Below are 14,463 nucleotides of genomic sequence, written 5' to 3'. Positions count from 1 at the left end.
ACTAAACAAGCAAACAAACAACAAGCACAAAGATCATTATTCATTTTTTATTTTCATCTGAGTTTCCACTAGTTGTTCTCATGAGGAGGCATGAGGAGATGAATTTTGCTGCATTCATTTCAAATTTGGGGATTTCTCTCAGTAAATGGGAATTTCTGCATAGCTGTCTTGGAATCAAATTCAGGATATATTTGGGTCATATTTGGGAAAATGTTTCTCCTTTAAAGTTTGGTACTTCGGACATGAGTTGAGAAAGTGTAGCTCTGTCTCTCCTCTGTCACACTGGGAGCAGAGTATCTCCTCCTTTGACAGCCAGCTCTGTATATGGCGATGCTTTTCTATAGCTAGTCTGTATTAACTCAGTCTGTACACTGTCAAGACTTTTCTTAATTTAGGAGTTTTTATTGTTTTCAGGTAATTTGCTAGTGTGAATTCTCTTTTTATGGGCCAGATAACAGTGTAATCTACTATGTGTTTTGGTTGTTTCTTTCCAATATGCAATATATTTTTCTTTTTGAGTGTTTATAATTTGGTTTGGTCTGATTGAGCTGATGTTGTTGTCCTGAGGCTGTCTGGGACATGTTGAGTTGTCTGCAGAAAGCCTCAGGACCAGCTGGCTAAGGGGATTCTGGCAGGTTAGGGTTTGTGATGGTATGTCTGTGGGTTATTTGGTTTTAGATGATTGTAAAGTTTAATTGATCTTTTTTGCATTTTTAGAGTGAGGGGGTATTGGCCAAGTTCTCCTCTGCACATATTGTTTGGTGTCTTTTCCTGGACATGCAGGATGTTCTTACAGAACTTGATGTGCTAGTACAAATTGGAAAATGTTTAACCAGATTTTAATTGGAATGTAGGTTTTAATATTTCTTTTTATTGCATAGAAAACTCTCCTTGTTTTGACTCTTAGATCTTTCACAGCCATGTTGAAGCTTCTTGTGTATGTGATGTTGAGGCCAAGGTAAATGGTAAACTAACTGCATTCAAATAGCTTCTTTCTAGTCTTCCAACCACTCAAAGCACTTTACACTACATGTCAGCATTCACCCATTCACACACACACACACACACACATTCTTACGCTAATGGCAGAGGCTGCCATGCAAGGTGCCAACCTGCTCATCAGGATCTAATCTAATGCATATTCACATACACACTGCTGGCAAACAGGGCAATTTGGGGTTCAGTATCGACATGCGGACTGGAGGAGCCGGGAATCGAACTGGCGTCTTCCAATTAGTGGTAATTTAAGTGTTGTAATTTAGTGGTGTCCAAATAGAAATTGTGTGTGTTAACCTGATTTCTGGATTACTTCTGAAAGATCATTATCTTTGTTTTTGCTGTGTTTACCGTCAGGACCCAGGTCTGACAGACAACGCTGAGTCATCTGCATACAGGAAACCCCTGATCACCATGTCATTCAGGGTGAGGTCAGGTGCCGTGGAACGCTCTAATTGCTTTGCTAATTCAGTGATATATAGATTGAAGAGAACTGGACTGAGATTGCACCCTGGCCTCACTTTGTAGGGTTTCAAATTAGATAATAAAGCCAAATGATGAAAAATTCAATTGATTTTGTCCACAACAAAATTTACACAAAAAATATTATGGGGACACATTTCAGACAGAAATAAATCAATTAAATCATGTATTTGCTGATTTACTCTCTCTCTCTGTTGCTCTACACACACACACACACACAATAATTTTATTATTATTGCCAAAATAGAGCGACCAACAACATTACCATTAAGTGATAAAAATGAGTTGTTAAATGACTAGTCTAATTATAATACCAACAGAGATATTATTACCATCCAGTTAAGTCATAAAATAAATCAGTCATAGCAGGAAAGCATGCACTTATTTACAACTGTATACACAAAAAAGGAGCTGCTGAATGAAGGCCTCAGATGGAATTTAGATGGTTACCAGTCTGTCTCCTCTGGGCAATTCAATAGTCCACGTTTTATAGTTACTAAATAACCCAAGAGAAAACTTGTTCTGATTTTAGTCCTGCAAGGACCAGTCATCCCACCATTACAAATCTGTGAAAATAAGTCTTTATAGCCAGGGAGATGTGGAGCTTCTAAAGGCAATGAAGTGTGAAGGATCCTCCTGCTACTGCGCTCTGCATTTTATACATGCTCAGTCTGTGTCCGTCTGTCCGTCTGTCTAGTGCCTGACACTCTGGCTCTTCTCCCTCTCTCTGTCCGCTGTGTCTCTGCCAACACCATTGCCCTTTCCATTGCCGTCGTCTGTCTGGGACACCACCTCAGGACTGCACACAGAAACATATTAACATGAATGACTGAGATGGGTGTATAAAGTTCAGCAAATGGTAAAATAAAAATACATTAATTTGATTGAGTATGAATATGCAAAATGAATAATCATGCTTTACCTTTTAATGTGAGTTGGTCTGTTGTCCTTGATCAGGTTATTGAGTTTGTAGTAATCCAGGAAGGTTCGAGCCACGTTCCTGCCCAGTTTCATATCTGAGGACAGCGAGTTAAAGCTTTTGTCTTTTTGTCTTTGGATGAGTCTAAGGTAACACTGCTCAAAACATTCCCAAAATGTTTGGTTCACAAACTGGCATATGGACCCCATTTGGAGGCATATAACCACTGCAGAAGGGGAAAAATGTGGAGTGAAACTTAAAGCTGCAGTGATCAATATTCTTATATGGTCAAATGATTAAATATGTGTAATGAAAAGAAGGGTCATTCATAGTGTCCACAGAGAATCATCATCCAAACCAGCAGTGTCTCTCAGTGCTATGGATTTTTTATTTTAGCTTCTTTCAGCTCATTGTTTTGGTTTTACTGCTCTTATCAGTAGCATTTCCAGCAGCAGCAGGCAGCTATTTTTAATGAAGAAGGTTTGATAAACCAACTGTACACTACCGCCCCAGCACCAAACCACAGTCAAACAAAGTTAGCCACTAACTGGTGAACTCAGTGGAGAATTTAGTTGCTAAAGAACTAGATACTTCTCTCAGGAGTTGTTGGAGACTAAAACAGAGCTAAAAGGAGAATGAATACTGGAATCACATCTGTCAGGTGGCCAGAAACATGACTCCAAATGAATGCTAATGTGTAAATTGGCAACTCTTTGCTAACATGTTCACCATATCAACTTTATTTGTCAACACAGTCGTCTTAAATAGACCTTTTTCACAGCAGACATTTTGACATGTCAAACACAAGTGTAACTAATAACTTTGGTAATTGATGAATTGCATCGCAATATTTGCTAGAATGGAGCCATCATTAATGTTATTAGTTCCACCTGTGCTTTCCCTGCTACGACACAATCAAAATATTTGCTGTGAAAAAGGTCTTTAAACTTATTTCATTTGTGAACAATGAGGAAACAGGAGTGCGCTGATGTTAGGCCTAGAGGGAAAATGTTTTCAGCTCACAAAGGAGGCATGACAGAAAAGGTATGGGAACCATTCATGAAGTTAAAATATTGCATAGTAAACTGAAGTCCAAAGATCTACAAAGAAAAATTATTATTGAGGAGTTAAGGCAGTCAGATTTTATAATATCTGTGATGTATATGTGCATGACACATTCAAACCACTAAATCTATACTTAGATTTTAGACATAAAACATAAGGTAAAAGTCTACAAGTCTACCCTCTGTCATCACCAACACATGAGGTACAGTAAATAACTAGAGACTAGCGCCTGGAGAAATGAGCAGTGTAAATCCTCAAGGTACAACATGCCGCGTTCTGAATTAAGCAACACTAAATCAACTGCATTTCACCCACGTCAGCCAAATGCATGATGCTGGTGTGAATCACACAAAAGCAATTACTTACATACTCTGAGACCTTATTTAAATTCAGAGGTGAGTGCACACATCACCCCCCTGCCCAACTGCCCCTCACTACATTAGGGACAATATCAATAACTTCACTGCTTTTATAAAACAGCTGAGTGTCTATGAGTGCTGTTGCTAAGCCTGTGATCATTACGCTACCAGGGCAAGTAATGATGACAATCAGGGTCAGATAATGAAGAAGTAGAGAACCACAGAATGCCAACAATGATCCCAATCACTGAGAGTGAGGATATAGTAAACTCAGATAAATAAGAACAATGTCCATAACAGAAGTAAATTTCGTCTAGTCACTGAGGCGAGTGACCTGAAAAACACCCATCAATATCAGCTGCCAATCTCATCTGTCCATCCTTATTCCATCATCCAACATCTGTACAGAACATCCATACATATTGTACATATAGATTCCGACACAAATCCAAAAAATATATAAAGGCTTTTCCTCTCTTGAGGCATTGATGCTCAGCTACGTCCATTCTTCATCAGACTGGAGCATGATGGAGCAGCACAGAGACATAATCTGTCACTTTCCCTTGTCATTACCTTGTTGATACTCAGATACGGTCTGTCATCCGCTGGACCATCTATCTGTCACATCCGTGTGATTGAAACAACTGGAATACAGACAGAGATGAAAAAACAAAAAGATGGTGATTTGGGTCACTTTTATTGTCCAATTTCTTGGAATGATCAAAGGATGACCTGTGTTACATAAATCCTAGTTACTATGATGTTAAAAAGCTAAACACAAGGGTATACCTGGTAAGTTAGGCCTGTGGATATGCGAACAGGCCCCTCTGTAGCGAGTCTGTCACCTTGGCCTATGAGAGTGTTTCTGCGTATGTTCGAGAGTCTGCACAGGACTTCATTCTTCACCCGCCAGGCTGATGGCAACGCTCTCCACACGACTCCAGAGTCTATGTTTACACCCCATATGGCTGTTTGTCTGTGAGTCCTGCATCAGGCCAGACTTGCTGTGTGTGTGTGTGTGTGTGTGTGTGTGTGTGTGTGTGTGTGTGTGTAAGCGTAAGGGCCCCACAGTCTGTCTCATTAGACTCATAGCTGATGATAATGATTAGATGGAGATGAAACTATAGATAAACAGACTAAGGTTATGTCCTTCTGAATCTTACTTTTATGCTGCTTTTAATGCACAATGTTAGTTCTAATGTAGAATGTAGATACTAGTTTTGAAGCGCTGTTACATTGATATACAGCCACAAACACGTACTGCACATACACATGGACATAAACACACCCTCAGATATTCTGGTAAACTGCATACCAACCAACAAACACTCCACTCTCCTTGTATCCTTGACATCTTCATCTGACCTCAGGAAAGTTTTTTGGTGTTTTCCTCCGTTCTCTTTCATCAGCAGAGCTCGGTGCCAGTCCTGAGCTCTTTGGCCAGGCACGCTCAGCGACAAAAATATCTCCCGGACCCCACCGTGCGCAGATGGCCTCTCAGCTTGGCTTGTCACGACTCACCGTCCATTACAGGCGGTTTTGTGATGGACGGTCAGCTTCTGAAGGAGAACTTCATCCATGGGGCGAATGGTCGAAGACACAGAGGATGCCCTGACTGCTGTCTGGCCCGTTGCCGGGGGAAACCGTAGGGTCTGGAACGAGGCTGCTGCTGCAGCAGGAAGTGATATGTACGTGAGCCAGGAAACAGTCGGCGGGCTGTAGCTTGGATTACAGAGGTGGGTGGTAGTGGAAATATTCAGAAAAACTTCAGCTAGGCAGCCTCCTCTAATTACACCACGAACTAATACTTTGGTATGATCAACATTATTGCATCTAAAAGCATTATCATTATTATTGAGTAATCATTATCCATCTCTAGGGAGGTCATAGAGGTTTGTGTGCCAGGCCAGCCTCACACTGCACTTCAGAAGAAGCTGCAGCCTGTCAGCAGATTGCCTGCCTGTCACTGAGGTGTGTGAGGTGTATTCTTTAACATCTCGGTACACATAATGGTCTTGTTTAATCAATAGCAGGTCGTTGTCATGGCTCAAGGGCACACCAGCTTAGGCGCTGATGAGATACGGGACACGTGAGACAAAAGGGTTTGGGTCGTCATGACTTGTTTACCACAGCTGTTTACTGTCAGCACGGCATTTAGCGGCTTTTACCATTATGTCCCTCATGCCTGGTCCTGGCAGACAGACAGACAAGGTGACAATCAGACAACAAGGCCCCCAGTGGTAAAACGGACAAGACACGGGGAGAATGCTGTCCAGATCGAATGGGAGTTAACAAGGAGACAAGCAAGGGGACATTGGAGCCATCAATACAGGCCACTGACAGTTCCTGTCACTGCAGTGACACGTAGAGAACTAATTATCAATGCTAATTAAGAAGCTAGTCAACAACAGCAATACAGAAAGGGACAGTTTCGTCCCCAATAGCGATTCGCTAGACTGAAAGACCTCACGTCCTGGTGCCCAAAGGGACAAAAAGGAGCTGATTTAAATCCCTGACAGGAGGAACTGTCACTGCCAAGGACACAAGCTTTGAAAGTCGATTAATAAAATAAAACATATGTAAAAACAGTTAACAGTGTACACTAGCTGGAATACAAGACTCTTCTGATCTATGCTGCTCTGAAAACAGAATAATTTGCACTGGATTCTACAGTTTAGCACTTATTAGTTTTATTTCAAAACAGTAAAATTTTCATCTCAACTGACAATTGGTTTCAATTGTTACACATCAACTTACATTCAAACTACCTTTTAACTCTTACTCTTCATCTGATGTCAACTGGCAGTTCCACTGCATTCATCTCTCACCGTTTCACTGAAAGTTCACCTACTTTCAGTAATTACACTTCAACTGACACTTCCACCTCCATCATACTTTGATGATTTTGATTCCTCTCAGTTCTTGAACTTAAACTTCTTTCAGCACTTCCATTTTAGCTGCCATTTCAACTTTGTTTTAATATTTTGACTATTTCAAATATTCAACAGTAAATGCTCAGTTATGTTACTTTCTAGTTAGCGTGACGTTTACAAACTTTCTCAGACTCCCAGTGAACCTCAACTTTCCATTATCACCATTTCCAAAAACCACCACAACAAAACTGGAGGTGTACATGTGTGTTTGTGCATTTTTTCGGAAGAACTCATGTGAGGACACCTGTTCATCTGAGCATTGCAACAATATTTGTGCAAGTATGTGTGTGTCTGCCTGCACGCATGCTTGCATGTGTGAGCACCTATCCATTTGTGCATGTCTGTGTGATATGATGTGTATGATGTGTGGTAGTGAAGCATATTTGCCTCCAAGCTATATCATTTGCATACTTGTCACAGCCTGTCCATTGGGTGTCAGGTTCACTGATGCATACTGTGTTCCACTGGCAGCTCTGGTATTCATGGAGTCCCACTGCTATGGTGAGGTGCACGTCTGGGTGTTGCTGTTTTGGCAGACAGACATCACACAAACACAAAGAGAATGAGGAGTGTGTACTTGTGTGTGTACACACATACACCTATAGGACCAGTCAGAGCCAGTTGCACTGGCTGTCAATCCATGTTGCATCAATGCAATGTCAAGTTAGCCAACATCACACAATCCTGATGGTCACAACATCACACTTGATTAGAGGTTGATTATTGTGAGTGAGCACCTTTGATGGGGGAACCACAGTTTCAAAGGCCTCTACATGTCTCTCCACTGAAGAAAAACAGCAAAAATTGCAGGAATCAAATAACAGAGAAGCAAATACTCAACTCAATGCACGTAAAACAAGAGAAAAATCTTCCAGGGAAGAGTTACAGCCTGAATGGCTTTTAAAGTTTCTGAATAATTCTTCAAAGTCAAAGATAATAGTGTCTCTACTTAACACAAAAAAAGCACACAGACACCTATGAAAGAAGGCCCCTCACATAAAGCTGGGTACATCTGCTGTATGCACACACACACACACGCACACACACGCACACACACACATGCACAGCTACTTACATGGAGACACACACACACACACATAGCACACAACCACAATAGAAAGTGTCAAGCTGAGTTTTGAACAAGGTCCCAGATTTTCTGAACCTTGATCCACTCCACTTTACAGTTTAAACTTCACAGTCTGCACCGGAAGGTCCCTCACAAAAGGCAGGTGGACTATGAAAATAGAAAAACCTGCAGAAAAATAACTGACAGGTGGGATGTTGGTGAGGCTTGAATTTACTTTGTTATAGCAAACTTTATGTACAGTAAGTAATATGTAAGCAGATACACATATTGATAACATATAAGAGGGCATGTGCACACACTGAAGCACAATGATACACGCACGCACGCACGCACGCACGCACGCACACAGATGTTAAATGATTAGAGGACGAAGAGAAGACAGACACACAATAGAGGTTGTCCCTGCTGTTTCAGAGAAGAGGATTCTCAGCTTGACTAGATGATATAATGAGCTGTTATGTTCTGGGTGACAAGATGAGAGGAAAGGGCAGAATAGAGGAGAGAAGAGGAGAGAAGAGGAGAGGAGAAAAGGAGAGGAGAAGAGAGGTGAGATCAGAAAACAAACAGACACACACACACACACACATTCACACATACACTGTGTTACACTTTTTTTCTGAGCACCTTCAAACTGTGACAAAAGTCTCAGCTGTGAGAAAGGTTAAGATTTCAATTTTGGTGGCTACAAGTCACAGCAGTGGAGAAGGGGAGTCAAGAAAGATGAAAGGCTAAGGGCGGCATGTTTGGAAGGTGGTGGGAGTTAGGGGCCCAGGTTATTATTTATTTGTCATGTATTAGTTTAGAGGACTGCGTGTCTGAATGACCGTGTGTGTGTGTGCGTGTGTGCGTCAGGTGAGAAAGGTGGGGGGGGCCGTTGAGGTGCTAAAGGTCTCTGTTGATGATTTGCACGCTCCATCGAGCTGACTGCTGGGGCGTAAAAAGCGACATGGTCGGTTCCTTCAACCTGCCTGACCCCAATCTCCACTCTACACCAGGTCCCTGTGCTGCCTGCCCACCCTGTGGAGCCCCTCCTCATAGCCAAGCAAGCACGCACACACACACACACACACACACACACACACACACACACATACACACTCCTGGAAAACAAAAAAAGATCAAGCATGTCCTTTCACCAGGGTTAGGTTTTCTCCCACTCTGACCTTCAGAAGAAATGCCCTCTCTGCTCTGCTTCTCTGTTCATATCTGCCACCAACTCGAATGAAAACACTGGGTGGAATTTGTTATGTGCTGTTTGTGTAGCATAATGGCTAGACATTCTTCTCCTCAATGTAATGCTAACTATTTGTTTATAACTGCGGTGGTTTGCTGTGTGCATGCACATACCTGCATTTCCATTTGATGCAAAGACCACGGATGTTTCTATAAGGAGCATTAAAATGATAAAAGGGTGATGGTTAAGGTTAGTTAAGATTCTCAGTCTTTCTCTGCATCACAAACCACATTATTATATGAGTTAGTTTGAGTATTTTTGTTCTATATGTAGATCTGAACTGAACGTCTCTAACTTTGCATGAGGCTGCAAATCGGGACTAAACCACCTCTGTGGTGAGGCAGACAGTGCCAGCTCTTGGCACTAGAGGGCACTAGGGCTACATCTATATCCATCCTTCCTCTCCACCTGCAGAATATGTGTAGAGGAGCACATACATACTTTCCATATGTAGGGTTCTTATCAATCTCTCTAAATCTCTCTTTCTCCCTCTTCTCACTCGTTCTATCAGTAAGATCACACCGCCATTGGCCAGCTCTCAGGAGCACTTCAGCCCTGAGAAGGTCAGCTGAAGGAAAACTTCCTTCCATCTGGCCCCATTAAGGCACCTGTGACCTTTGGTTCCCGTGATGAATGTATGTGTGTACGCATGTGTGTGCATGTGTGCTTGATTGTAGTAGACAGGAATCATGTTTGTCCCATTGTTCTATTGTTTATCGCAATCAAAGCCTCAACTGAGTACACACGGCACTACATATGCCAACACGAGCCCCTTTCTCCTCTCTCCTTTGTAAATGAAATCAATAGATGCAGCTATCACATCCCTATTCTGTCACTGCACATCTGTCGCAACAAGAAGCAACAAAAGAGCAACATGTTTTTCTGGTGAATACACATGACCTGACACAAAAACACACACACACACACACATTCACAGATGCACACACACTCACAACCAGGAACACAGATATTACAATAATGACTCCAGTGATTATAGGATCAATTGGCTTGATTTCAGTGGTAGTTGGTGGGAGATTCTCACTGCAGGAACACAGTGCGTGTGTGTGTGTGTGTAACAAGGAGAGTGGAGAAATTACGAGACACAAAAGAACACCCTGAACCATCACACATCTGCGCGCACACACACACGAACACAGATCACATGTGTTGAAAGATACATGTCTCCTCAGTGTAGGGCACAGGAGCTGTGCTGCCAGCTGTCATGTAGCTGTAGAAAGACACCTCTAGAGTGTAGCAGTAGGACGTGTCATCAAGGAGACCCCCGAGGAAACGTCTACCGGTACCGGCCTTCACCACGTCCCGGTTAAAGGATGTGTTGGACTAGAGGAATACACAGAAAAACAACAACATGTGAGACATTAAGTAGACTTGTGCTTAGAGAGATAACACTTCAGTCAGAGGATTTAGGTTGAAGTCTTTGTGTCAGCAAACATCCTCCATAAAAGAGTCTGGAGAATTTCCCTATGGAGATAATTAGCCCCCACTATGACACATAACCTTAAATACCACCATCGATCCTGACTATAGAAGCTGTTATGATTTTACTTTTCAGACTGTAGCAGTAGCTGATGAATGTTTCCCAGCTGAAACTTTCCAACGTAAGATGTTTCTCCATAAGTCCATGAAAACCTGAATGATAGATGATTTCTCAAACACAAACAAAGTAAAAAAAAAAAGCAAAAACACATTCAGCAAAGCATATTGCTTTTGTGTTTTTGTGTCCCAGTTTACACATCAATGTACTTTAAAAAATCTGTTCTTCTTCTACATTGTTTGGTTGTACTCTGTGGTGGAAAATGGTCTATTGTTGCCAACTTCTGTAGAATCACAAAGCAACTATCGTGTTGTAATAGAGTCAATCCCTTCATAAGTATAGTACGGTGTTATTTTAACATGAGAACACAGTTTTAAAAAAGGTCATACATGGTTAATCATATAATGCTCAATTATAACCAAAACGTTCAAAGTGGCTATAATGAATACTTTAATAACAATGGATGAAATGACCATGTGTAGCACTTGTAGAAACCCACAGAGAGCTACCACCCAACTCTACAGTTCCCCTCAGCTCTATGGAGCGTTTCAGCCTCTTTCACCTGCCTTTACAGCCCGCAACCGTAGTCTTTTGGTTAATGTCATTCTCTCATAGCGTGATTTTCAGCTGCAGCAGGCAGCGAAAAGCTCTATTAAACCCACTGTATGCTACCTGTCCAGCACCAAACAGCAGACAGACAAAGTTAGCAACTAGCTGGTGAAGACAGTGATGTATTTAACAACTAAGGATCAACTCAAAATGAATGTTAATGTTGCTCCTTATCTGCTGGATGTGTAAATAAGCAAATGTTTGCTAACACATCAATTTAAAAGGTGATATTTTAGTTTTGTTTTTACAGCTAATTCCTGTTCCCCCAGAGTGCCCAAAGTGCCCAGTGATGTGTTTAGGCAAAGGTATACAGGTCATCTGTGACGACACGGAACTATCATCTTACTATCATGCTGTTTTTGTTGAAATACATCACAGATTATATGTAGCATGGCACAACCCTTGAGCTTAAGTGTAATATTGGAAATCCAATTAAGTGTGTCTGAAGTACTTTACTATTACTGCCATTATTAATTGCATTATACACTGTAGGGTCTAGAGTCAGTCATATGAACCCTAAACTAAGCATGTATTAATTGAACGAGCTCCTGACAAACTGAATTAAAACAAACGTCATTGAATTTACAATAATATATCCATTAATATCTCCACAGAAACCATTTACATCATAAATACTTGACTCGTTTGATTTGACTAATGTGTGGCTGTCTAGTGGTGTTGCAGTGACAGGCATTAAACCATATTTCCTTGTTGAAAAATGAAGAAACAAAATAGCTGTGGTCAAGATCGGCTGACCCGTCTCATCTGTAAAAATAAATTAGTGTCCCGTGATTTGTTTCTCAGTAACTTTCAGTGGTAATTCTCTCGAGAAGCCAGGACAAATTATGAAGGGTAGCTTATTTTGAACTGATTCACTGCGTACAAAGTCATTACAAAGACTGGACGTAAATGGCCATAGCAGAAAAAAAACTCCATCCCATCTATTTTGAGTTTGAGTGTGTCAGCTGTACTACACAAATATGATGCTGTCTTGGGAAGAGTGTGGAAAAAGTTTCCATTCACTGTCACTCCACTCTGCTGCAGTGAGAGTTGCCCTGCTGAAATGCAGACTTGGCGGCCACCAGTGGGAGTTTGGCATGATTGTGTTGTGCTGCTGCTGCTGCTGCTGCACTGGGCTTTAGGTAGTGCTGAATGGGCAGAGGGACAAAAGCACAGTAAGGGAGATGACCCCTGGGCCAGCTGTCACACAAGCAATACAGAGAGAGAGGAGGAGGAGGAGAAAAAAATCTCCTGAAATAGCGTTTTACTCGTCCTTCATAACAAAGCATACTGTATAGACATTGACAATCAGTGACATTTCCATACATGTGTGGGTGAACGTCCACCTGTCTGGCTTGTCTCTGTATCCATGTTGGCACTGAGTGTCAATTGGCAATAAAGGTTATTCTTTATGATGTGTGTAAGTGGCTCTGCCATGAAATGTCACCATGACTGAGAAAACGAAGGTCAGTGGAAGTGACACAAGGCAGAGAGGAAATAGTTTGATGGATAATGTATCTGTTTGAAAAGGTGTTACCGTTATGCATGTGTGGCTGGGTGGAGGTGCATCACAGTTGGTGAATGCATGTTTCCTCCCATGTGCTCTTCTGTATCTCCCCTCTGTTCATTTTTAATACTCTCCTCTCCTGTCCCCCTTGGTTTTCTCCTTCTTGCCTCCCTTGCTTTACACAATCCTCCCTGTCCAAATAAACCCAGATTCAGCCTCCTAAGAGAGTGCTTTAGCAGAACACACACACTGAACAAACAGAATATCCCAGCCTACTTCAGTAGTCCCGTGCTTCGTCATGACCTATACATGCTAGCACACACAGTTTAAATGCACATTCATATTAATGGTTACAGGAATGGAAACTTGTTACACACTATATCTCTGTTCTGTGTATCTACAGAACCTCTTCAGACCTTCTACTTCAAATATATGTTATTTTACATAGTTTTTGCTAATATTCTCATTTCCCTCTTAGTTGTTAATACATATCATATTTTGGGGTGGATAGTATAAATATTCAGACATAATTTCCATTCATGTTTTTGCGCCTCAAGGACTTCTGCCACCACTGCTGCTGGTTTGGCACACCAACATTTTGCAAACCTAATACTGATTTTTTGCTGTATTTCTTTACATAATTCATTTTTTTAAATACTGTACTGTATATTCTAAAGTTGAAATCATTGGCTGGGTGTTCTGTAACTATTCTCTATCCTATTACTAGTTACTTGCCTGAATTCTCTCAAAAAGGATTCATAAAGTTTCACCCTCTCATCTTTTATACTCTCCTCACCTTGTCTCCTCTCTTTTATAATCTTTGTGCACAGCTGGAACATGTTCCTTTCTTCTCCTGCACACCTATCCTCCCAAATAATTTAACACCTCCTCTGTGTGTGCGCGCAAGTGCTTCTATTTTTTATTTACATGAGTGTGTGTCTATGCTGGGTGCATTTTGTGTTGCTAATTAAGACATACAGACTACAGGGCTCCTGTCTGTCCCCAGAACTAAACAGAAGTCAGCAGGGCTACAGGGCCTTTCTCTGGAATAATTGCCCTGCTGACATCAGACAAACTGACTCTGTTGAGTCCTTTAAATCAAAACTGAAATCTCATATTTTCGCCTTAAGTTTCAATAGTTGGCTTTTCCTTTAGTACTTCAAGCACTAAAACCTGTTACCACAATCCCTCTGGCAGGTTGGTCTTAGTCTGCCATGGCAACAAAAATACTGTAAAATTTCTGAAAACTCATGCATCTCTCTAAGTCTCTTTCTCTCTCTCTCTCATCCCAGACATTTTAGATCTGGATCTTCATTCTCCAGGAAACAGTCTCACCTTTTGTCTCTCTTCTCCCCCCGTGTGAATCATGTGCTTAAGTTTTGCCTCTTGTGTGTGTATGTGTAGTCTCTCCTCTTTCCAGGTCTTAACTTCCATATTTTGTCTTCACCTTTCTTCATTCTGGAAAACCCAACTAAGCAGGTACTTTTTTCAATCAACACCCTACCTCAAAGTCATGCACTTATGCATGTTTACACCTGTGAGGTGCCCTGCGCAAGCAAGGTCTTCAACTATGTAACACTATGTGCCACTGCACTAAGAGTGCAGCAGTTGGCAATTAAGTGCCTCGCTGAACACCACCTCGGCAGTAGCTGCTGAGATAGGACTATTTCATGTTCTCTCTCTGAGCTAGCCCCAAAAGATTGAAGCTGCTGACGT

The 14,463-nt window shown here is 41.5% G+C and overlaps 1 protein-coding gene across 3 annotated transcripts in view; it reads right to left on the bottom strand.

Annotated features, from left to right (window-relative positions):
- Positions 1 to 1,146: 1,146 nt before the first annotated feature.
- agbl4 (AGBL carboxypeptidase 4) overlaps positions 1,147 to 14,463 on the bottom strand; it is a 432,158-nt gene continuing 418,841 nt past the window's right edge. For all 3 annotated transcript variants that reach the window (XM_044361590.1, XM_044361591.1, XM_044361592.1), the window contains 3 exons: positions 10,255 to 10,417; positions 2,402 to 2,495; positions 1,147 to 2,278 (listed from right to left, as the gene is read on the bottom strand). In XM_044361590.1, the coding sequence (XP_044217525.1) occupies positions 2,173 to 2,278; positions 2,402 to 2,495; positions 10,255 to 10,417 (363 nt within the window). In that variant the 3' untranslated portion in view covers positions 1,147 to 2,172. The remainder of the gene's footprint in view (positions 2,279 to 2,401; positions 2,496 to 10,254; positions 10,418 to 14,463) is intronic.

Source organism: Thunnus albacares, chromosome 9, assembly GCF_914725855.1.
Source record: "Thunnus albacares chromosome 9, fThuAlb1.1, whole genome shotgun sequence".
NCBI lineage: Eukaryota > Metazoa > Chordata > Actinopteri > Scombriformes > Scombridae > Thunnus > Thunnus albacares.
Note: the sequence above shows the minus strand (reverse complement) of the source record. Positions and strands in the feature narration are given on the sequence as shown.